Below are 23,053 nucleotides of genomic sequence, written 5' to 3'. Positions count from 1 at the left end.
AGGAGCCATCTCCCCTGCCTCCCCCAACTCACTTCGGGTACTGACTGTAGCCCAAAGTGAGTAGCCGTGAAAACCGGCAACGTGCACAGAGCATTGCCATGCTCTCAGGAACCCTACCACCACCCCATGACGAAGGCCATGTGAACAGGAGACAGAGGTGGGCAAGCTCAGAGGAAGGAATGCGTCGAGGACATCAGATGTTTCTGAAACTTTCTCGGTGATTCCAGTGTGCCGCCAAGATGGAGAACTATGGTTCTAGAGACAACTTTTCTTCCCATGAACGTAATCTGATCCCTCCTCTCCCCTATCACGAATTCACACTTACCACTCACTCTATTTGCCTGACATCCCCGGGAAACTGAGGTAAGTGTCAGGCTGAGGATGGGGTGAGCTCTGGGCTCCCCACTAGGCAGCGGCCACTGGGACCCAGCCACAAGAGGGGCCAAATTCACTGTCTAGAGGGGCACCTGTATGGCATTTCCAATATATTTTGCCTTTGGTCAATCAACCTTTTCCCCCTTTCTCTTCCCCACATCCCCTACAATAATAGCCAATCCCTTCAAAGTCCATTCAACAAACAATTATTTATTACGTGCCTACTGTATGCTGGGTGCTGGGGAAGAGGAGAGAACCCTGATACAGAGCCTCCCTTGAAGATTTACAGAGCTATGGGTAAGAGTGGGGCGGTGAGGTGGGTGCACGTTGTCCACATTCTCCTAACTCCAGCAAAACTCGGTGCCTGCAGAACCCTCCAGGGTATCCATCCTTTCACTCATCCACCTGAGCGTGGGTTCACTGAGCGCTTGTGTCTTGTCTGCCTCTGCTCAGCCATGCAAACGAGGGAAAAGACTAGCTCAGTCTCTGGCTTGCAGCAGAATGGGTAGATCTGAGGCTAAGGCAAACATTCTTGATAAAACAAGACAACTGCTGCAAGGGAAAAAGGGAACAAATCCAAGAAGAGCTGCAGACTCAGAAGACTGGCTCTCATTTGTGTTTCTGAAGTGGAGGAAGGCTTTCTGGAGGAGAAGAGCTATTGGAAAACATTTGGATAAAGGCAGAGGCTCAATGTCTCCACCCCCTTAACACACATACTATTGGATAGAGGGTTATCTCCAAGCTTTTCTTTACAGTTGACATTTTCTACTGGGCTCTTGAGGACAGAGCCAGTGGGAGCTCCGCGGAGGCACATTTTGTCTTCCAAGAATCACACTGCCAAGGTAACCCGAGGGGTAGCGGGTAGGAGTAGGGCTTGGGAACTGACTGCTGTCCAGTCTCTGATTCTGGCAACATGGTGACCTCTCTTGGGCTCTAGAAGTGTGGACGGCTGCCAGATTTCAGCCAGGGAGTGGACAGCAGGGTGTGTGACAAATAGACCATGAGTGCTGGGTCGTGCTTCTAGCAGGAGGAGGTATGCAGCACCTCTAAGGCCGTCATCTACATCCACCCTGCTGGTCCTCCCTCTGATTTCCTCCTCCCGATTGCCCACCCGGGCTCCAGGCCCCTTCCATGCCAGGCCGGCTCAGAGCCACTGCACACACACGGAGGGGGAGATCTTCCTGGAACACACCTCCAACCACCCTTTCTCCTCACCCACTCTGTGTCTTGGAGCGCAGAACACAAAGTTCATTCCACTTTCTCCTCTGTCCAAGGCTCCATGTTAACACTTGACCTGCCAGTTTCCCAACATGCTCCTCCTTGTGGTTTCGGCTTCACAATAGCCCTAATGTTTTCTTCTCCTCCAGGCTGTGCCCTTCACCCTAATCAGATTCTTTCTTGTTCCCTCTTATGGAGCTCTGCCCAAGCTAACCTCACTTGTAATTCCTTCATGAGCCCTGGCTTGGGGAAGTAAGAGCTGCTGCTGCCTTGCTATGAGCCTTTGGACAATTCCCTGCCCCTCTCTGGGACCAAGTGCCTCACTCCATCGGTCCAGAGGTGGTCATTATTATGCTGATGATTACACCAAGAATCGCCTTCTGGGTGCTCCTCTAAGGAACCAAATAGGGAAACCCATTGCCTCATTGCTTTGAAGCCCACCATCTAGTTTTTCTTCAGTTGAGTTTTGGTAGAAATCAGCCAGGCTGTCTCCTCTGTTGTCTGTGAATTTGAGGGCTGTTGTCTCTGCCCTGTGGAGCTCAGACTAGCCTGGGCTGCTGCCAACAGCAGGGCGTGGTTGGGGTGGGAGCTGGCAGGGTGCCTGGGTTCATAGTATAAGAGAACTTGAGAGCATCAGGAGGCAGGTGGGAAGCTGGGTGGCTGCGACTCAAGCCATGGTGCCTGTTTTGCTCTCCCTGAGCCTCTCCCAGCTGAGCCTGTGGGCTTTTGGACTGATCTTGGTCTTAGGCTTCCTCAAGCTCATTCGTCTGCTGCTGGGGAGGGAGATGCTGGCCAGGGCTCTGGACAGCTTCCCAGGGCCCCCCACCCACTGACTCTTCGGGCATGCCCTCGACGTAAGTGACCAGGAGGAGGATGGTGGAAGAAAACGGCCTCCTTACCTTCAGAGAATCTGGCCTAAACCCCTGGGGGCCATGGAGGGAGGCTCTATGCTTGGGCAGAAGAATGGGGTCCTTGGAGCCGTGGTTCCCATTCACCTTTCCCACTGGGTCTCCCCCTCACTCTGTATTCCAAGCTGGCATCAGGTGGGGGTGGGGGATGGGGGCACTCAAAAGCTGGGACCCAAGCGGGCCATCATTCTGTCCCATCATTCTGAGGCCCAAGGTTCAGACAGAGCTCTGCTAAGGACTCGGGGATAACATGGGAAAAGTACCCCTGGATAGTCTGATACATCTAGGCAATCTTGTTTAGAGCTTAACCAGTGTTCTCTTTGTTCTGTGCAGTATAAAGATTCCTTTTTTTAGGGCAGAAAATGGCAGTGAAGGCAGGGACGAGTGGTCTCACCTGAGAGACCTCCGGACCATTTAAACAGTCGGTGACCCCAGAGGTGGGGTCCTCCCTGCCATGCCTATGGACTGGGTGGGGAGCCAGACATCTTCCTGGGATCAGATTCTGGCTCGTCCTTCCCACTTATCTCAGGGCAGTGGGGACCTCTTTAGCACACGTTGTCAGGAACAGCTCTTAGTTTCCTGCCTTCGTGGGGATGGAGACCAGAGTTTTCTGAACACAGGGCAAGGGACAGCTGCATTGGAATCCACTGTGAGAAGCAGATTCCTTGGCCCCCAGGCTCTGAAGACCCTAATTAACATATTGGAAGTAGGAGTCTGAGTTAAAAAACACCCTCAAGTATTTTGATCTGCAACCAGCATTGGGAACTCAGGTATAGCTGCCAGAGATTAAGGCTCAGAGAGAGGAATAATGACTTCTACTAGCTCCTGGGTACACTTTTCCCACAAGCAGTCTAGAGAATTTTGCCTTTCCTCCATGATTGACACTAGTGGTGAGCTTTACTGCTGGGTGAGGACTGCCCAGGCTTATTCTTGCCCGTACAAATAACTACCCTCTCAGGATGGCCTGGTAATCGACCTGCATCCTGGAGCCACCCAGAAAAGGACAGGATGGGTCTGGGAGATGAATCAGACCCAGGCTCTGCTCTCAAGGAGCTTACTGTCTAGGGGGGAAAACAGACACCAGAGCCTTCCTTGCCCACAGGCTGCTGGGGTGCCTCACCAGCATTTTGCATCAGCCCCAGGCTTGGTATCTCAGCACTTGTCCCACAGGGTTGTCATCTTCTGTTTACTTGTTCATCTTCCCCACTTGACCATGACCCCTGGAGGATGGAGATCCAGTCTGATTCTTCCCTGTCTCCTCAGGGTCCAGCACAGAGCCTGCCCAGAGTAGGCATCACTGAATGAACAGACGGTGAACGTTAGAGACTAGGGTGGGGTACCGATAGAGGAGACAGTGATGGAGAAGACAAGTGGAGGGGCCAGGAGGTGTTTGGGGGGACTGTGCTAAGTACAGAGAAGTTTCCCTTCCTGGGAAGGTTGAGGTCTGACCCTAATGTGGGTATGAGAGACATTTAGGAGACCTTCAATCCCTTTCCTCTCATGTCCCCTCCACTTCTCCTTGCCTCCATCAAAGTGGGATTTGCCATCAGCCTGTGGGCTTCCCTGGGGCAGAGACCTTGCTCCCCCACCCTCATATCAGAGCCAGCTGCCCTCTTCCCCCAGATGCTCCTGTCCGCACCCTGAGAGTGCGTGGAGGACCTGGAACCCAGCTTAGTTCTGGCTTCTTGGCTCTGACACGAGTTAGAGGGCCTTGGCACCAGGAAGGGTGGGCAAGTCCTGGGGGGGTGGTTTCTCTCAGACACTACAAAGGTCTCCTGGGGAACCATGGCGGGCCCAACACCCCTGTGTTCCTCTGGGGATTGTACCTCTGTTCTCAGCTGTATGGACTTGTGCCGTTTCATTCAGGATGTGATCAGTCCGTACGGCGTAACTGCAAGTTTGATTCTCAGACCTAGTGGTGATGGAAATAGGAAAGGAAGGGCCCCAGGGGCCAGGAAGAACTGTCTATCAGGATTAACTTCTCCCTTCTTGGCCTCCAGTTACAGTCTGTCCTCTACCTGTCAGTCTCCTCAATTCTTAGAATGTGTCACCTTGAGGCAGGGTCATGTCCTAGTCTTCCAGGGCCCACATCATTCCACTCTGGGGCTCAGGGAGGACCTTGCACATAGTAGGGGCTTCGCCATACTGTTGGCCAGAAGATGGGGCCCCTGGAAGGAGCCCATGACTCTGGCCTGTATTGGGAAGGGGTAAGGGAGAATGCCAACTTTAAGCCCAGGAAAGGTGATCCCCTGAGACTGTAAAGCCCTCTTCCCTGGCCTTGCTCATTGCTGGGACAGTTCCCTTGACCTTGTGCTAGGTAGTGAAGAGCACTGGTCTGGGGGTGTGGCTTATTTTCACTCAGCAGACATTGATCATGGGCCTTCACTGTGCTTCCTCTCTGTGTTTCCCTTTCCTTGTCAATAGTGTGGAGAAAAGCATTTTTACCTTGCTGGGTTAGAAAAGGATCAAAAGAGATAAAGTACAGGTACCGCCTTCCCGCAGGACCGTGTTGCTCACAACCCGGAAAGGCCTGGCTGTGTTGCTGGCAGTGGTGATCTGAAGAAGATGACCTACCTGACCATGTGCCTCAAGGAGAGCTTCCGCCTCTACCCCCGTGTGCCCCAGGTGTACCGCCAGCTCAGCAAGCCTGTCACTTTGTGGATGGCCACTCTCTACCTGCAGGTGGGATGGGGTGGATTCCGGGTGGAACCGGAGTCCTTGCGGGTGCTCTCTGTACCCTTGCACCAGTGGGGAAGAGCCCAGGCTTTGTGCTTGGCCTGCGTCCAAGTCCTAGCTCCATAAGGTAGGGGTGAATCCTTCTACCTCTAAGCCTCTGCTCTCTCTTCTGTAACGGGATGAGAAGGGTCCCTGCCTTACTGGGTTGTTCTCAGGAGGAAAGAGACAATATTCGTCAGGGCTGTCATGTACCACCATGCAGGTTGGGCCCTGAACAACTTCAGGAGGCATCATTCACTTCGGGTACGATGCTGTGCGATGTACAACCCGTATAACTGTGTGTGGTAGCTTTGTAAGGAGTGTTTAATGCTGGGTCTGACACCTAGTAAGCACCAATGAATGGTAGCTGTTACTGCTGATAGCATAATACCATGAACAAGTACTTCCCTTGAGAGTCAGTTAATGGAAAGCAGGAAGTGTGTGATAGTCCTTGCCTGTCCTACCTCGTGGTGGGGTGGGTGCATCAGTCCTTTTTCCCTTTTCCTTTCTACAAATGTCTGTGTCCAGTGTTGTGCTCAGTGAGGGGGCTACAGGAAGCAGGTGTGATGATGATCAGAGGCACTTTGATGTGTTGAGGGTGGTCATGGACTCTCTGTCACGGGCAGTGCTCAGGGAGGGGCTGGTACCCAGTTAGGGGGACGTTAGGGGATTCTGGCCCTGTGAGGAGTTGGGCCTGGCTGCCTCATGACCACCTGGTCAGCAGGCCTCTGCTCTGCCCACAGGTAGCCTGATTTCTCTGCACATCTATGCCCACCGTAGGAACAGTGCAGTGTGGCTCGACCCCGAGGTACGCCATCCCCGGGCCCAGAGGTCAGATGGGTGGGTGGCTACGGGTTCAGCCTGCCCTAGGACCTGGCAGGTATTTAAGCAAGGCCTGTCCCCTCAGGTCTTCGACCCCCTGCCCTTTTCCCAGGAGAATGTGGTTGGATTTTTGCCTTTATTCTGCTCTTTGCCGGGCCCAGGTAAGGAGAGCCTAACATCCCTGGTCCTCTGGACCAGGGAGGTGAGGATGGAGGATGTCGTTGGGGAGGCATCCTTTGGGGGAACTCTGGGATGAGGGGGACCATGCTGGGTGTGCGGTGACCCTGATGCAGGGGAAGTTCCAGGGACCTTCCTCCTACCATTAGCATAGTCTTGTCCTTGGCAGGTGGGTGGGTGAGTCGTTCCAAGAGAGACCCCCTAAGCCACAGCCCACAGTGTGAACCTACCTGGTCTGGGACCCTCACCATACTCCCAGGATCTGTTTCTTAAGCCCAGGTCAATCAATCAATCAGCCAGTTATTCATCCAAAAAGAGCTACTGATTTCTGTTGGTCACTTAGAGCACTGGTTTTCATCACTCTGGACACCCTGTAGCCTGATGTCATTTTGTGCTGCTCATCGCAGGACCTGCCTCGCACAGCAGTTTGCCATGAACAAGATGAATGTGGTCACAGCCCTCTGCTTGCTCTGTTTTGAGTTTTCCCTGGACCCCTCAAGGCCACCCATCCAGATGCCCTGCTCTCCAAGAATGGCATCCACCTCCACCTGAAGCTGCTGGGCCCCGGCTCTGGGAAGTAGATCTGCTGAGAGTAGGGCCCCAGCCAGCCCAGGTTGTGGCCTCTCCCTGGGTGCTGCCATCTCCAAGCTGGGTTGTAGAGTAGCTGTGTTCCCTTGTCTTCCGCAGGCTTGTGGATTAGTGGGGAATAGGCACCTGCGTAGACTGTCACCTCGAGGGCAGTGCCATGTAAACATGTGTGTCTATAACTGCTTACTATGCATGTGTTCCAGAGCTCACTCATTCGTTCAACAAACATATGGTGAACACCTATTTGCTTCTAGACTCTCCATTCATCTCCCGTAATTGTCCATCTTTCTAAAATTTACTCAGCGTTTGCTGCAGAAGCTGTGCCTTGGGATTGGCGGTTATGAGCAGGCGCTCACCCACTCCACCTGATAGATGGATGGCTTTCGGGCCTGCCCCTTCACTGAGATCTGTTTCTTTTTTAACTTTGTGTGTATGTTTTTGGAATATAACAGACATAAGGAAAAATTGCTTAAAGCAGAAATACACAAGACAATGAATTTTTTAAAAAATTATTTATTTATTTATTTTTGGCTGTGTTGAGTCTGTTGCTGCGCGCGGGCTTTCTCTAGCTGTGGGGGCTACTCTTCATCACTGTGCATGGGCTTCTCATTGCAGTGGCTTTTCTTGTTGCAGTGCATGGGCTCTAGACACTCGGGCTTCAGTAATTGTGGCACGCAGGCTCAGGAGCTGTGGCTCGTGGGCTCTAGAGCACAGGCTCAGTAGTCGTGGTGCATGGGCTTAGTTGCACAAGTGAAGAAATGGTTTCAACAGGCATCATCAGGGAGCAGAGCCCAGCGTCCCAACCATGTCTGGCCCACGGGTGGCTCTCGAGTCTAAGATGTGTCTCCTTCCCTGATCTCTGGATCCTCAGCAGGCCAGTGAGGCAGGACTGAGGAGGCTGTGATCCCACTTAAATACTAAGGGAAGGAACCTGCCAACATGCTCATCGGGGAGGAGCTTGAGCGGAGGCCTTCTGACTCTGGCCTCTTCTGACTAAGACCCCATGGGTAGAATTGCCTTTCTCTCTGAGGACACGTGTCTGTGGGAGCTCTGGAGCCAGAGGGAAGGAGGAGGCTCCATGTGAGAGGGGAGCTGGGAGCAGCAGGCACCAGAGATGAATTCCACGTAATCCTACCCGCTCGCAAAACAAACCCTGCTGCCTCCTGGGATCCAGAGGCTGTGTTCATGTGTGTGAGCAGAGCGTGCAGTGTACGAGGGGCACATATAGCTGAGGCTGCACAGGGGTGACTGTCTATGTATGTGTCCTGGGGGGTGTGCATAGGAGTGTGGACACAGCTGGGGTTTTTCCTACTGTGTGGAGTGAGCAGGGTCTCTTCTTAGTCACTCTCTTCAGCTCCTGTAAAATCCTGAGATTAGAGCTCACGTCCATGGCTGGCACCCAGAAGACAAAGTCCCCATCGTCCCATGCTCTGAGAGTGACCAGCCCGAGCCCTTCTGCACCACCTAACGCCAGGGGACCTGCCAAGCTTCCTGTCCAGGATGTTCCCAGCTAACTCTCCTGCCCCACCCCCGGTCAGGCACAGAGAGTCCTCCTGGCCCCATGTTGGAGCAGAGTGAACTAGCCCTGTGACCTAGGAATGGGGAGGGGACTGGGCCGAAGGTTCCAGCTGCAGGCGGCGGCTGGGGGGAGATGTCCCCTTCAGGAGGCACATGGTTGCATCACAGCACAGCACAGGGCTGCAGCGGGGTCTCGTCTGGCATCCGGGGCCCTGAGTTAGGAAGGGCAGGGGTGGGACGGGAGGAGGACCTGTGTGCAGAAGCAGCAAGAGAGCAGGGCTGGTGCAGAGAGGCTGGTGGAGGAGTGCGAGGGGCCTGGCGCTGGTCAGGGTCAGGAGGACCAGTCCCCCCGAGGTCTCCAGGAGCGCCAGGGTTGAAGAAGCCCGTCCTTGCTCAGGGGCTGGGCAGACACGCCGGGGACTGCAAGGGGCTGTCCTGTGGGGTAGGTGCACCGGCTGGTCCTCTGCTTCGGGTCTGACATCCTCTCCCAGCAGCCAAGCCTCGTGCCCAGCTGGTCCTCCCAGACCCTCCTGCACAGTCGCCCGCTCGGGCCTCTGAGGAGCCTGTAGGCCCTGCGTGTGAGGAAGGGCTGCCGGGGTCTGGTGACATGGCCAGCGCTTCTCAAATCTGGGCTGGGCTCTTCTCAAATCTCATTTGGGGTGAAGGATTGGCTTCCTGAGGCCCTCGCGCTGAGCCAAGTCTGTAAGGCTTCTTTGCTCAGGGCAGGATGGGCTCTGGCTGGGCCCCTCTAAGGATATAGCAAGGAAGCTACCACACAACAGCAGGGAGGCTCCTTCCCCGACGGGTGCCCAGGGTGAGCTTCTTCCCTCTGAGCCTTTGGAGACGAGCCCTTTCTCCTGACTCAGCTGCCGTGGGAGCCTCAGGTGACAGGCAGGTTGTGGGGCGTGAGGGACCCCAGAGTGTGAGGCTGCAGGGGCGCTGGGACACGCTTGTCCTGCTGGGGTTCTGGGCCCACAGACCAGGGGTCATGTCCCCTCCTCGTCTCCTCTGATTTCCCTCCCCTTCTCTCTCTCTTTCATTTGGTCCAGCTCCTTGCAAGGGAAGACACACACGCTCCATATGACACTGTGAATTTATCCAGGGAGTGGGAAAGAGGGGAAGCCAGGTGAGTGACAAATGGGCAGACCCGTAACACACGGGAGTGATCGGGGGCCCAAGGCGATGGTAGTCACGCAGGACTTAGCAGCTACAGTAACGGCTGCCCAGGGTGTCCGTGTCCTAATCCCCGGAACTCAGAGCAAGCCTGTTTTATCTGAGTGGGCCTGTGTAATCACAGAGGGCCTTATGAAAGAGAATGCGATGTGAAGACTGAAGCAGGGGGACATTTGAAGAAGCTGATGGATTTGAATATGGAGGAGGGCCCAGGAGCCAAGGAATGCAAGGATTGCAGCTCTAGATGTGGGAAAAGGCAAAGAGAGGGATGCTCTCCTACATCCCTGCACCGGGGGCCCTGCCAACACCTTGGCTGTGTCCAGGGAAACCCACTTCCGGCTTCTGACTCCAGAGCTGTCAGAGAATAACTCAGTGTTGTTCGAAGTCCCTAAAGCTGTGGTCAATTATTTTAGCAGCAAAAGGAAGTAAATTCAGGGACAAACAGGCAGGCAGAAGGGGCAAAAGACAAGGAGAGAGTAGACAGACTGGAGGAGGGCAGGCGATCAGGGTTTAGGTGGACAGTCAGAGGCACAGGTGGGTCAGAGACAGATGGAGAGATAAGCAGATAGGGAGCCTGGAGAAAGGTGAGAGGAGGAGGGCAGAACGTCTGACGGGCAGGAGGCAGGAGATGAGGTAGGCCGGGCAGGTGGGCAGATAGAAGCAGGAAATGGGCACAGAGGCAAGGACAGGAGAGAGTGACAGCGAGACAGGTTGGCAGGCAGGGGCCCTCAGAGCTCGTCCTTGTCTCCAACAAGCATTACAGGAGCTTCCTGAGCTGCAAGTGGATCCCATTCTTGGGCTTCAGCACAACTCTTGGAATGGGAACAGGGACCCTGGAGGGATCGGGTGCCAGCTCAAAGCGAAGCAAGGTCAGGGCCACGGCCACCTTCATCTCATTCATGGCAAACTGCTTCCCGATGCAGTTCCTGGGTCAGGGAGGGAAAAGGAAGTGAGCAGAGGCTTCTAACCCCTGCCGGGCACAGGGCATTCAGGGCTCTCCTCCACGTGGCCCAGCCCCGATCCCTTCCTTAGGGGTCACACTGAATGTGCCGCCCAAGCCTCGGTCCACCCTCTCCCCCTGACCCTTACAAAAGCCACCTCTCTCCAGGACTAGCTCCTAACTCCTACTTCTGCTCTCAGCTCTAGCAAGTCCTCTTGGGGAAGGTCTGCCTTCTAAGCCACAGGGTCAAGTCACGTGAATCAGTAAATGTGAATTAGTACTTTGTTCACTCGTCCACAGGCAGTTTCTGCTTTCAGGCCAGGCCAGGGCACTGTAGGGGGGTGTGGGCAACTCTCGGGCCCTCACTACCCATGGCAGACAAGCAGGGGCCCCAGTCCCCAGACAGGACAGGACGGAGTTGTGTAAGGAAGTCAGGATGGCAACCAGGCTTCTTGGAGGGGCCACGGGTTAGCGCCCCTCCACCTGCTGGACCACTTGCCTCCCAGTTAATGCTCCGGCCTCCTGTCTCCCCGTAGCCCCTCAGTCAACCTGCCCCTGGAGCCTTCCCATTCTACTCCAGCAAGGCCCCTCCTCCCATCCCGTGGGCTCCTCACTGGCCTTTCCAGTCTCCTTGCCACCCGTCCCTCTACTGCAGCCACGGTGGCTCGGGGCCTGCTGCGCCCTCCATCACAGGGACGACACGTTGCGGGCCTCAGCTGGCGTCACAGCACTCTCTGGGCTGCTCCTCACTCACCTCGCACCTGTCCAGCCCCTCTTCCTCATTCCACTGCTGTTGAGGTCCCCTCCCCCCGCCTCTGCCGGCCGCATGCTCAAGACTCAGTCTAGTGACCGTCTGGCCTCCCGCCTCTGCCGCCTGCGCCTCTTTCTCCCACATCCCCAAGCAGCTTTACTGTTAACTCAAGGACACATCACCGTCCCGTGACCAGACGGTGCCAGAAACATGGAACATTCCACAATCTGCTCAGTGAATGAATGAGTGAAAGAGTGGATGAATGCATGATGTCTGTCTTGTAAGGCCAACGTACTGACCACTACACTATGGAAACGTCGCATGTGTGTCTTGAATAGCAGTAGTGGTTTCTTGACTGTGAACTGTTGGAGCAAGGAAAGTTCCTTTCGTCTCTGTGTTCCCATCTTGTAATATATGGTTTGGCACACAGAGGCAGGCTTAATAAATAGCTTTCTATTTGAACAAAGTTAATTGAATTGAAAAAAAAAAAAGGAGTGGATTAAAATTAAACATTAATTCTGACCTCAGAATTGAGTTGCCAGGTACCCCCTGTCCTCTGGTGGCAGCCGCATGACCTGCAGCCAATGTCTACAAGGAAGAACAGGACCCTGGCACAGATCAAATCCTAGAGCAAATTCCGGGAACGTGTTGCGTCAAGCCTGTTCTGTGAAGGTTGATTCACCGACTGAAAATTTCACAGAATTACAGGCTCAGAAAAAACTTGGATTACTAAGTAGTTCCAAAGTTATGGAAGTTACTATTTCGGAGGGGATCTGTAGCCGTTGAAGGTTTTCACAGCAGTCATTGTGGAGTGTATCATCCAGGTGAACAGCTATTTCATGTGTGCTTTGTATTGTACACGGCAGGAACCTCTCAAATGCGTGTGTCCAACACAAAACAGTGAGTTTACTCTCAAAAGCACTTGATTGCCTTCAATTTCATCCTTTTTTGCCAAAATTAGACTCTGTAGATTCTGGGACTATGGTATATAATCCCCACTACATATATAGAATTTTGGCAACCAGAAATGGTGTCATGTTTATATGAATATGCAGTCACAACTGTTAGGTTTGACTACAGAAAGAGAAAAGACACATGTGGCTATGTAACTTTGTTCAAACGGCAACTGTAAGTGATCACATACATGGTTTGAAGCCTCAGGAGAAGAAAAGCAGCTGGAAATCTAAATCCATGCAAACGCAACTGATGATACAGTCAGAGGTGGATTGTTGAATTATGTAGAAAAGGCAGTGGGCTGGACTAGGAATGTGTGAAGAGAGAAAACTATCTTTAAAGATGACTGATAATTGTGGAAAGCAAACATCTGAAGTTTACCTTTCATGAAAAATTCTAAAGCTGAAAAGTCATACTCCTAAAGTGAGGAAAACCCTGGAATACTTTGGAACAGCCACGGCCATGGCAATGTGGCTGGTCGTTGCGGAAGTCAGGAGGTCAAGGTCTCCGTGGCGTGCCCTGAAGGCCTTCTTGTACATGGGGACACACGCCTCCTTCTCAAAACGTCAACATAGAGGGACATAACTGCATACACCACATATGAATGTAGACAGTCACACACATCAGGTAGCACCCAGTGACACCCAGATGCCCCAGGTAGAGAAGGCCTCACCTGGATCCTCCTGAGAAGGGCAGGAAAGCATGGCTGTGTTGAGAAGAACCTGGTGCAAACCGGGATGGGTCAAACACCTGCAGAGAGCACCGGGGCCAGGACAGGTGGGATCAAACTCCTTGCACCAATCCACCAGGGGACAAGAATCCCCGAGGGGAGCAGGGGAGGTGCTGGTCTGGAGGGAGCATCCCATCCCCCCCTCCATCATACCTCTGGTTTCGGCCACACCTTCGGGTTGTGGTGAAGCCCATAAAAGAAGAGGGAGAGCGGGACTCCTGTGGGGCAGGGAGGAGAGAGAGAAGACCGATGGTACCCATGGCAACAGGGGCAATGTGCACAAAAGGCCCAGGAGCCACCATGAGAGCTACCCTCCATCCCTCTGAATGAAATGGTGCTCTTGCAAGACAGGTGGGCTGGAGGTGACAAAGCACATGAGCACAGATTAGGAGCAGGTAACCATGGCCAGGACTGAGAAGGAAAAGAATTGGAGGCTTAGTATCAGGATCGCCTCACTTGAAAACTCACAGTTATCAGAAGCCATCATGAGCCCTTGGGGTTGTGCATTAACTCATCTAATCCTCACAGCAGCCCTCAAGGAAGGCACTCCTATCCGCATGTGCAGATGAGGCACCTAAGCTTCTGAGAGCTTAAGGGACGTGACCATAATCCCACAGCTAGGAGGTGGCAGGGCTGGGATTCAGACCCACTGGGAGGTGAGCCAATTGGTGGCCTCCAACCATGGCAGGGCTCTCAGACCTGATCATCAGCTGCTCTCGGCCATCCACCTGAGGGCTCCTCAGAGACTGGACCATCTGACCCATGACAATGGATTCTCTGAGCTCCCTCATTTACTTAGACCTCATATGGAAAGAACCACATCTCCACCTACTTCTCTCTTAAGCCTTGGTGTCTCAAGGAATTAGAATTTTCAGGCTCTATTACAAGACCACCTTCAGGGTCTAGCATTTGTTTACTGAGCTTTTGCTGTGTTCAACTTCTATGTCAAGCATTTTACAAAACTTGTCCAAACTACAGAGTAAACATTAATTATCTTAAGGTGGAAACGAGTCAGAGCATCTCAGAACTGGGAAAGCACATGTGGATTTCTGATCTCCCACGTGGTCTTGCAGAGTGCTTAGTTTAGTGGGTGTGGGTGAAGCTCATACCTGCAGGTAAGGAGCGTCCATCAGGGAAGGTGATGGGCTTGCTCAGATCTCTGAAAATGAACGGCACTGGTGGATAGAGTCGCAGTGCCTCCTTGATGCACATGGTGGTGTAGGGCATCTGTTCCAGGTGGTCCCTGAAAGGCAGCCCATTTGAGAGCGGCAGAGCCAGACAACCAGGGGTCCTCCACTCGCGGAGGGGCGAGGTCCTCCCACCTGCTGGGCACTCACCAGGTGATGGATGCGCCATCCCCCAGGAGGCTCTGGACCTCTTCCCGGCACCTCTGCTGATGCTCAGGGTGGGAGGCCAGAGCATAGAGGGTCCAGGAGATGCCACTGGCTGTGGTGTCGTGACCCTCAAACATGAACGTGTCCACTTCGGCACGGAGCTCCCTGTCAGACAAGCTGCTCCCATTCTCCATCTGCGGAGGCAGGGGGAGTGCAGGGTCTGCCCTTCCTCTGTGCTTCTGGGCAAAGCCTCAGGCCTCTCCTGCCCACACTCACTCTGGCGAAGAGGAGGATGTCCAGGAAATCCAGGTGCCTCTTGCTCCTCACCTTCTCCAGCTCTCCCTCCTTCTGCAGGTGAGCCTTCCTCATCTTGATCACTCCATCTGTCCCAGAACAGTGGTTCCCAGGCAGAGCTGAGGGCTCCTGTAGGCCCAGATGCAGCACCCACCGTAGCCCTATCTGCCCCTCAGGCCCAATCTGGGTACCAGGTGGATGAGGACGAGGGTGGGAATGGGCGCACATGTCAGGGCAGAGAGCTCCAGCATCGTCTGATCCAGGTCGGGAATCCCCTCAATAGCACAGCCCACGGAGTCTCTGCCTGGATGATGGTGGGAGGGGGTCTCATTCCACCGTCAGCAACGTGGTGACACATGTGTCTCCCTGCACCTCACCTGACACCCTGACGTCTCGGGTCCCAACCCCTGCACCAGGGAAGTACCCAGTGTGGGTGTGTGCCAGCCCCTGAAGAGGAAGCAGGAGTCTGGGCCCTGCCTGAGGGGTCAAGGCCAGGCCCTTTTACATGTGCATGATGGGGGTGGGTGGGCAGGAGCTGCCCAGAAGGATCAGAAGAACCTGTGTGTTGATGGGTGAGCTGACAGGCGCGGTGGCTCCAGCGGCCTTCAGGGGTCAGCCTGTACATGATGTCGTTCTGGTAGAAGATATTCCTCACCCGGGAAAAACTCAGATTGCTGAGGTCCTTGATGGCTTGGATGTAGGACTGGATTTTCCTGAAGGGAGAGGATGCAGAGGAGACTGGAGTGGAGGGAGCCTCTGACCTGGAGACGGAGTGGGGCTCCGGGTGGGGATTCCTCAGTCAGTCGGGACAGGCAGCACTGAGGCTTTATCATTTCTGCCTCACAGCCCTGGAGACCCTCAGTCCTTTACAAGTGGCCTGAGCAGCCAGGCTTCTCCCTGTGCAGGAATCAGGGACCTGTGACTGAGTCAAGGTTGGTCTGGGTGCAATTTGACTGTGGTCCATGGCTCTGTGCAGAATGTTGCTTTCTGTGCTGATAAGCGTCCACGCTGCCCTAACTGCCTCTCAGGTAAGTCCTCCCCAGCTGGTGAGAACAAGGACCCTGCCGTTGAAAGGTTTTCACTGACCTGTCTGTCTGGATGCTGCCCTGGTGGCTGAAAGCGCACTTCATGATGGTGTCCAGGGTCATCAAGGAGACGTGTCCAAGGACCTCCAGATGCGAGTCCAGGCTGACGAGCTCCTCCCACTTGTCCTGTGGTGGGAGGGGTACATTGACCCTGCTCTGCTCTCCCAGAAGGCCTGTGCTGACAAGGCCAGGCTCTCTCTCTGTCTCTCTAAATCTTCTGATGAGTTTCTCTCACTGTCAAAGCAGATGTGTTTTAGCAATTTAAGGCTGTATCACACACGTGTAATGTGACGTCTATTTTCTCAGAATCTTTTATTATATAATTAATCATGTTCTCTCATAATATTCTGTATTAGTTCCAAAGTTTAGGAACAAGTGTTGATCATAACCACCTTATGGGAGGCCAGAAAGCATAGCTTTTCAGGGAACAAATGTGGAGTCTTTTGTGTCCTGAGATTGGAACCGGACAGGTGATGCCCAACACTAGTATGCAAATATTTCAAGGCAAGGAAAAGCTTATGGGGCTCTATTGGGGCTCCTAGGAAGGGACATGAGGTACTTCAGTTCCTTTTATTCATTTAATGTTAGCTGAGACCAGGTGGTGCCCAGTCCGGATGAGAGGTGATGCTTGTGCAGACCCAGCTCTCTGCGTGTAAACCTGGCCTCATTTCCTCCCATGAGTGGCTCAATTCCATGCAGAGGCCCTGGACCCCATGCCAGAGTCTATCTGAGTGACATCCTGGGATGCCCACTCTACCACTGAAGCTGCCATTGTCCAGGGCAGCCAGGGACAGTTTGCACTGCTGTCCAGGGGAATGACCCTTGCTCTTTCCTTTGTGTTGATGATGTGGAGATGAGAGGAGAGTGGACTCTCAATACACCATGGCCCTGCTTTCCCTTTCCTTGGATCCAAGCTGGTGCTGGGATACCCCTCTGTCCCATCCAGTTTTGGTGAGCACTGTCTCAGAGTACGTTCTGAATGCATAATTCTCGGGGCTGTGTCTGACGGATGCCTGAGGGACACAAGTGTTTGAGAGTGGACTTTTTTTTTTTTTTTTTTTTTGCGGTACGCGGGCCTCTCACTGTTGTGGCCTCTTCCATTGCAGAGCACAGGCTCCGGACGCGCAGGCTCAGCGGCCATGGCTCACGGGCCCAGCTGCTCCGCGGCATGTGGGATCCTCCCGGACGGGGGCATGAACCCGTGTTCCCTGCATCGGCAGGCAGACTCTCAACCACTGCGCCACCAGGGAAGCTCCTGAGAATGGACTTTGTCAGTTGTGCTGGATATGAGTGGGTCCAGGTGACGAGGGATAGACTCACCAGCATCACTCGGACAGAGTCGGCCATCAGACCCACGTAGGGCTTCAGGATGTCATAGTGGAAGGCTGGGGTCAGCATCCGCCGGTGCTGGAACCACGTCTGCCCCTCCAACACGAGCAAACCATTCCCTGGGCCACAGATGGGTGTGTGTGTGGGTTGGGGAGCCTGGATCAGAGGGACGACTGGGCACAGCTCGGGAGGAACCAAGGGTGTCAGGAAAAGACACACCATGGGCAAAGGTAGGAAAGGCCAGTACAGTTCAGGAATATGAATTTCCAGAATGGCTGGTCCATAGGATGTGATTATGACAGCTGCGAGACAGAGGTTGAAGAAGAGTAGGGGGGCAGGTGATAGAAGGAATTAGTTAATAGTCAGGCTGAGAATATCGCAGAGGACTGAGAAGTGATGAAGAAGAGGCTGAGCTTCAGGAGGGCTCTCAGCACCATTACAAAGGGTGAGAGTTTCACTGGAAGGAGAGAAATGAGGCTTGACTGAGAGATGAGGTGGTGACAGGGTGCCTCGTACCCGTTGTTCTCCATTAAGCAAAGAGGTAGCTCTTGGTAAACCTAACTGGTGGGTGGACTGCAGTTGTATTTAAATGTACTTACCAATCCAGGGGATCAGCATTCTGTAGGCATCGTGAGACTTTGGGTCTGAAAGGGAAGGAAGGGAAGTGGAGGGCACCGAACAAGGCAGGCAGCCCCCAGAGCAGCTGTGGCACCTTCCATTCCTCATGCTGGTCAGCTGGCAGTCTGTCTCTAGCCACCTCCCTCTTGCCTCCCATCCCTGACTCTCTCTGTCCTGATGGTCACTGTGGGCCCAGGAAGGCAGACTCAGTGTCCCAGCAGCAGAACACCCACAGGACTAAGACGGTGAATCGGCAAGAAAGATAGACTCTGCTCAGCACCACAGAGTAAGAAAGGAGCCTGTGGTTTTCTACAGTTTGTGGTGGTTTGGCCATTTCATGACCCAGGACAGGCAACAGTGAGAGGTGCCAAACCTACATCAGTGTGGACAGGGAATTGTCTTCCAGACCTGGGATCATCTCAGTTGGGTTAAAACAAGAAAGAAAGTAAGACAGGAAAGAGAAGCCAGCCCCACCTGGGTGTTTAAGCACTCACTGTGAGTGAGTGATGCTGGCCTTAGTCTGGCTTGTGGGCTGCAAGGACGGCTGGTAGGGAGCCAGGTACTGATGGCTGTAGTGCCAGTTTCTTCTGGAATTTCACAGATCCAGGGCCATGTACCCGAGAGGGAAGATTTTCTCCTGCTGGGATGTGGGTTTCCCTCTCACCTGATCTCCCCAGGACCACCTTCATGTAGTCAGGGTCATAGATCAACACCAGGGCTTTCGTCCCCCACAGCCAGCGAGCACAGGCACTTGGGTATTTCTCTACCCACTTCAGTAGGGGTTGCAGCTCGGTCTCGTCTTGGAACTGTCCCCAAGGGAAAGATAAATCAATAAAACCCTTCTCTGATTTCCAGTGCTGGAGTGGGGGTGAAGGGCAGGATGGGTACAGGGAGATCGTTCTGGATCGATCAGCAGAACTAGGAGTTTGGAACTATTTCTTCTGACCTGGGCTCTGCCCCAGACCTGCTGGCTGTCCACCTTTGTCCTAAGACCACATTCTGTCCCCTTGTTGGGTAGAGCCCTGGGCCACCACTACAAACTACCTACAGAAACTTACACCAGAGATTCACTCCCAGCCGTAGAACACTTTGGGAAGTGATTCGTACAACATTTGCATGAGCAATTTATGATAATTTGTATCACTTGGTAAGTAGTTTTGTCATATAATTTTGTTTATTTAGAGAATAAAATGTATTATAAAAATTAAATTTATAAATTAATTTCATTTTGCTATACTGGTTGTTAAATATTTTCAGTAGTACCCCAGCATACATATAAATGTTTGTTAATTTGAAAGAGTGTCGGATGTATATGGATAAGTGAGAAAAATTATATACTAAATTGTGTTTGTATCATATTATTTTACATATTGAGTGTGTACACAGATTCTGGATGTATATATGGAAATGGTATTGAACTAAGGTTTTGATATGTGGATTATTTTATCCCATTTTCATTTACCAGTGTCCAGAAACTTGTGTGCACTTCCCACCGCCTAGAGGAGTCTCTTGAAACTCCTCACGTTGGACCACAAAGGCCCTTGCTTTCTGGTTTTACCCTCTCTATTCTTGCCTCTGGCCGGGCTGGCGAGTCCACAGGACCCATTGCTCTGCCCGCAAAGATGCTGCTGCCTGTGCGCCTTGCACTGGCCCCACCTGCTCACACTTCTAGGCCTCTGCCCAGGTTCTTTCCTCTACCTGGTGTGCCCCTCCTCTTAGCCACAGAGCAACTGCCTCTCCTTAACCTTGCAGATTCAGCTTCGTTTTATCAGCTCTGGATTTCTCGTCAACATTTGGTCCTAGGCATGTTCCATGTAGTCACCTCGTCTTTAATTCAATGGCTTCTGTGTAACTCAAAGCAACCATCCGCCACTTGGGTATCTAATCTCTGCCTGCATCCTTCTACCATCAGGACTCACCAGCTCTGAGGCAACTTGCCTACTGTGGGATGGGTTCCTTCACTGAGCACGTATTTACTGAGCATCTACTATGTGCCAGGTACTGGTTTAAGGCACTGAATGAGGATGTGGCTGTAGATGCCTGTCTGTTTGGAGCCTCCAGGAGGAGACAGCGAGATTGAGGATTGACAACCGTAGGGGCTCATGAATGTGTGATGGAGGGAAGACCAAGCCTCTGGGGAAGCTTTGGGGAAGGGGCCCTAACTCAGACCGGGACATTAGAAAGCTCTTTGTCATGCATGTACTCATTCGTTGAGTCATCATTTACCAAGATGCTCTCAGGTTACAAAGATGAATCAGAGGAAGGCTCTCCCAGAAGGAGCTCACAGCTATGACACTGCAGACAAAACTAGCTGAAACCGGTTAGCACTGCCTTATGAGAAGGACAGGCAAGGGAAAAAGTGTTGTCCCCTCCGCTCCTGGGAGACCCAGAAAGACATCTTGGAGGAGGTGGCTTGGGGTTGGGCCTTTGTAGACAGACATATGAGAGACAAGATCATTCTAGGTAGAGGGCACATGGGAGCAGAGTCCCGGAGGCCAGAATGCCCAGGCAGGCGGGGAGGACGCTGAGTAAGCTGGGGTGCAGGAGATTAGGAAGGAGAGGGGAGAGAGGTACTGGGCCAGCCCACGTGGGGCTCGGGCTGTTTCCGGTTCCCGTCTTTGGCTCCACTCTACTCTAATCACGCTGCAGAGAAAGGGAGGCCTCAGCTCTCTGCAACCCCTGTTTTCTCCCAGCATTTGTTCAGTCCACAAACCCTTGATGAGCCCCTCTCCAGGTGGCCCCTGACGTGGCTCTGAGCCCCACGCCGCCCAGGCTAGTGCTGCCAGTGCTGGGTGGGTAGGCGCTGCCCCTGCCCAGCCTGTAAGCCGCTCCTTCCCTCCTTCCTGTCCCTCCACACACTGGATGGGCAGCCCTCTGCGCAGGCTCCGTGCAGGGTGCTGGGGGTGAGGGGGATTTCACGCTCGTTTCCGAGAGCACATTGTCCACTGAGGGAGGACACCAGGCGGGCGACCTCACCCTGTGGATGGTGCAACTCAAATGTCAGTTCTCCTTACCTGGCATCATCCTGGGAACCTCGCTCATGTGTGCCAGCAACTTGTCAGGGTTTAAGCACAGAAATCAGGAGACTGGAAAATTCCTCAGTCTTAACAAACCGAGCCAGTTTGTCCCTACAGCTGACGTAACCCCCCAACCAGCAGGTGGGTCTCTTTTCCTGTGACCTGACATCTTCCTAGATTCCTGTCTGTCATCTCCACGGACAGTGAGCCCACAGGGCAACGTCCATCAGACTGATGTCTGTGCTCCCAGGCAAGCTCAGGGCCAGGCAGAGAGGATGCGATTGAGGGATGGGGCAGGGAAGCATCTAGAAGCCTGTTCTATGAGAACAGCTGAAGCTGCTCAGCCTGGAGACGGGGGAGACTCAGGAAGGAAGAGTCACTGTCCTCAAAGTGCAGGGCTGCCAGGACAGCCTGCAGATCTGCCTAAGGAAGGAGTGTCTGACAGACCCGAGGACACCAGCACGGGGTCCTGGGAGGGAGGGAGCTCCCCGGACTGGGATGAGGAGCCAAGACCTGAGAGGTAAGCTGGGTCCTTTTGTGAGGCCACGTGCTCGCCCCACAACAAGGCTTCATCCCATGGGCTTGCTCACCAGGACCACGGTCTGAGAGCCCCGGCCCTCTCTGCCCTCCCACTTCCCCGTCCCACTCCATCCTACCTCCTGCATGTGCCCATAGAGCCAGTGGGAAGGAGGAGACGGGAACTGCTGGAGGGCTTTGAGCAGCCACTGTCTGTGCAGGTAGAGCTGTGCTGCCTTGAGCAGAAGCAGAACCAGGCCGAGCAGGGAGGCCACCTGCAGGAGCCCAGAGACACCGCCCAGGGCTCTGGGGGTGCTCAGCACAGAGACACTCATGGTGCAGCGGCTTCTGGATTGCTGACTGTCCCTGAAGGTGGCTGACCTCCCCTGAACACCCAGCCTGGTCAGGGAGGCTTGCCCCGCCCACCTGCGTGAGGGTGAAGGTGAGGACAGAGCTCAGACCTGGGCCTCCCGAGTTGTCTTTTGTTTTTTTTTTTTTAATTTAAACCAATATCTGTTACAAAATGTAAGTAATATAAAGAGACGATAATATTTATAAATAGAAATGGGAGTTTAGGTTGTAGCAGGATCCTGCAAACTATCACGTGCTTACTTTTTAAAAAACTTATACAAATGGAAATAAAACAGAAAAATGAATGTTTTTTTAAAACTTCTTTGAATAACATATCCCTGTGATATCTTGTTTAACACTGTGATATTGTACAGAACCAGAGTTTAAGTCTGTAGTATCATCTAGCTGTGGACTACCCTGCATGACCACATGAATCATTTTCATTCGTCTCATGCAACTGAAAATTCCATCTCCCCCGCTTTTTTTCTTAACTAACCAGTAAGTTACTGAACACTGAGGGTATGGATGCTTAATATTTTCTTAAGTTTGCAGTGATATGTCTGTGTCAATACCCCTGCCTTCCTTCTTAAGAAATGAGAGAATACAAATTTGAAATGCAGTAAAATATGGCTACTATTGAAATACGATAGTCTTAGCTTTAAAAAAGGTTTAGGATTATGTACTTAATGTTTAAATAAATTTAATTCAGATCTCTTGCTTTCGTCACCTTTTGAGGCTTAAAGATTCTTAAAGCAAGATTCCTTTCATTGTTTTCACCTTGCTATTTATTAATTATTGACTTAATCTGTGTTTTTCTGCATCCTCCATTCTTTCTCTCTGTACGATCATGCCTTCATCTCTCAGCAATGTTTCTGGAGGCTCTACCTCGTACCAGACACTTTACTAGAAGCTGGAGATACAGTCACAGATAAACAGATACAGTCGCTGTCCTTGTGCAGCTGGGTCCAGGTGATGCAGGAGGGAACGTCTACCCTTCTGGGGTTGGCACCTTACCATTCTGCCACCATCATGTCTGAGTGGCACTGCTGAATCCTATTCCAAGAATCTGATTCTAATCTCATGGCCAAGGCGTCCATCTGCTATAGTCAACTGTGGTTGGTGGTGAATAGGGTTTTCAAAGGCCCACCCTTTGCGAGGGAAGAGATCTCAGAGCAGACATCCAAATGAATGTCAAATACATGAACGAGTAGATGGGTAGAAGGACTCATTCGTTTATTTGTAACTATGTATTGAGTACTTACTTTGGGTCAATTGCCATCCTAGGAGCTAGAGATCCAGCAGCGAACAAGATCCCTGCTATTGTGGAGCTCCTGTTCTAGTGGGGGTGTGGGCGGGGCTGACAATCCTGCCCTGAACTGAGACGTGTCCTGCTTGAATTCATTCTCGGGGCTGCTCTGTGTTTCCAGGTCACGTCCATCATTGGGACTGCCCTGCTCTGTTGATCCAGTGCAGACACTGACTGGTGGGAGCCTCTTACCTCCCCAGCTGTGTTACCTGGTTTTCCTGGATCTCCTCTTGTTGGCCCAGAGGACTTGGGGTCCGTGTTTCCGCACAGGAGCATGCCTCCTTTCTGATTGCTTGGTGCCCAAGCCAGCCAGCTGCCTGCAAATCATTCTTCA

General features: G+C 52.9%; 1 protein-coding gene and 1 pseudogene across 2 annotated transcripts; one reads left to right on the top strand and one right to left on the bottom strand.

The window, feature by feature from the left end:
* Positions 1 to 2,267: 2,267 nt before the first annotated feature.
* On the top strand, positions 2,268 to 6,796 carry LOC113622461 (cytochrome P450 4B1-like; annotated as a pseudogene).
* A 2,606-nt stretch (positions 6,797 to 9,402) lies between these two features.
* Positions 9,403 to 21,411, bottom strand: LOC113621619 (taurochenodeoxycholic 6 alpha-hydroxylase-like). 2 transcript variants are annotated; one of them, XM_027108649.1, is made up of 12 exons: positions 21,203 to 21,411; positions 18,194 to 18,335; positions 17,511 to 17,555; positions 16,903 to 17,030; positions 15,584 to 15,708; positions 15,056 to 15,210; positions 14,480 to 14,586; positions 14,207 to 14,397; positions 13,979 to 14,112; positions 13,023 to 13,087; positions 12,813 to 12,889; positions 9,403 to 10,420 (listed from the first exon to the last, which is right to left on the bottom strand). In XM_027108649.1, exons 1-12 carry the CDS (start codon positions 21,395 to 21,397, stop codon positions 10,252 to 10,254), a joined length of 1,533 nt encoding a protein of 510 aa, XP_026964450.1. In that variant the 5' UTR covers positions 21,398 to 21,411; the 3' UTR covers positions 9,403 to 10,251. The 2 variants fall into 2 exon arrangements, with proteins under 2 accessions (XP_026964450.1, XP_026964451.1); XM_027108650.1 differs by lacking the exons at positions 9,403 to 10,420; positions 14,207 to 14,397; positions 15,056 to 15,210 and having other exon boundaries at positions 12,809 to 12,889; positions 13,979 to 14,165; positions 14,454 to 14,586; positions 21,203 to 21,397.
* Between the last annotated feature and the right edge of the window lie 1,642 nt (positions 21,412 to 23,053).

This window comes from Aethalodelphis obliquidens, unplaced genomic scaffold, assembly GCF_003676395.1.
Source record: "Aethalodelphis obliquidens isolate GAN/ISIS:26980383/991018 unplaced genomic scaffold, ASM367639v1 scaffold9, whole genome shotgun sequence".
Lineage (NCBI taxonomy): Eukaryota > Metazoa > Chordata > Mammalia > Artiodactyla > Delphinidae > Aethalodelphis > Aethalodelphis obliquidens.
Note: the sequence above shows the minus strand (reverse complement) of the source record. Positions and strands in the feature narration are given on the sequence as shown.

Bases quoted from the DNA above. Each gene is read 5' to 3' on its own strand.
- LOC113621619 (XM_027108649.1), bottom strand. From the start codon at position 21,397: ATGAGTGTCTCTGTGCTGAGCACCCCCAGAGCCCTGGGCGGTGTCTCT. The intron at 18,336-21,202 runs GTAGGATGGAGT...CCTTGGGGACAG, and splicing joins TCTATGGGCACATGCAGGAG to TTCCAAGACGAGACCGAGCT. The intron at 12,890-13,022 runs GTATGATGGAGG...TGCTCTCTGCAG, and splicing joins AGGTGTGGCCGAAACCAGAG to GTGTTTGACCCATCCCGGTT.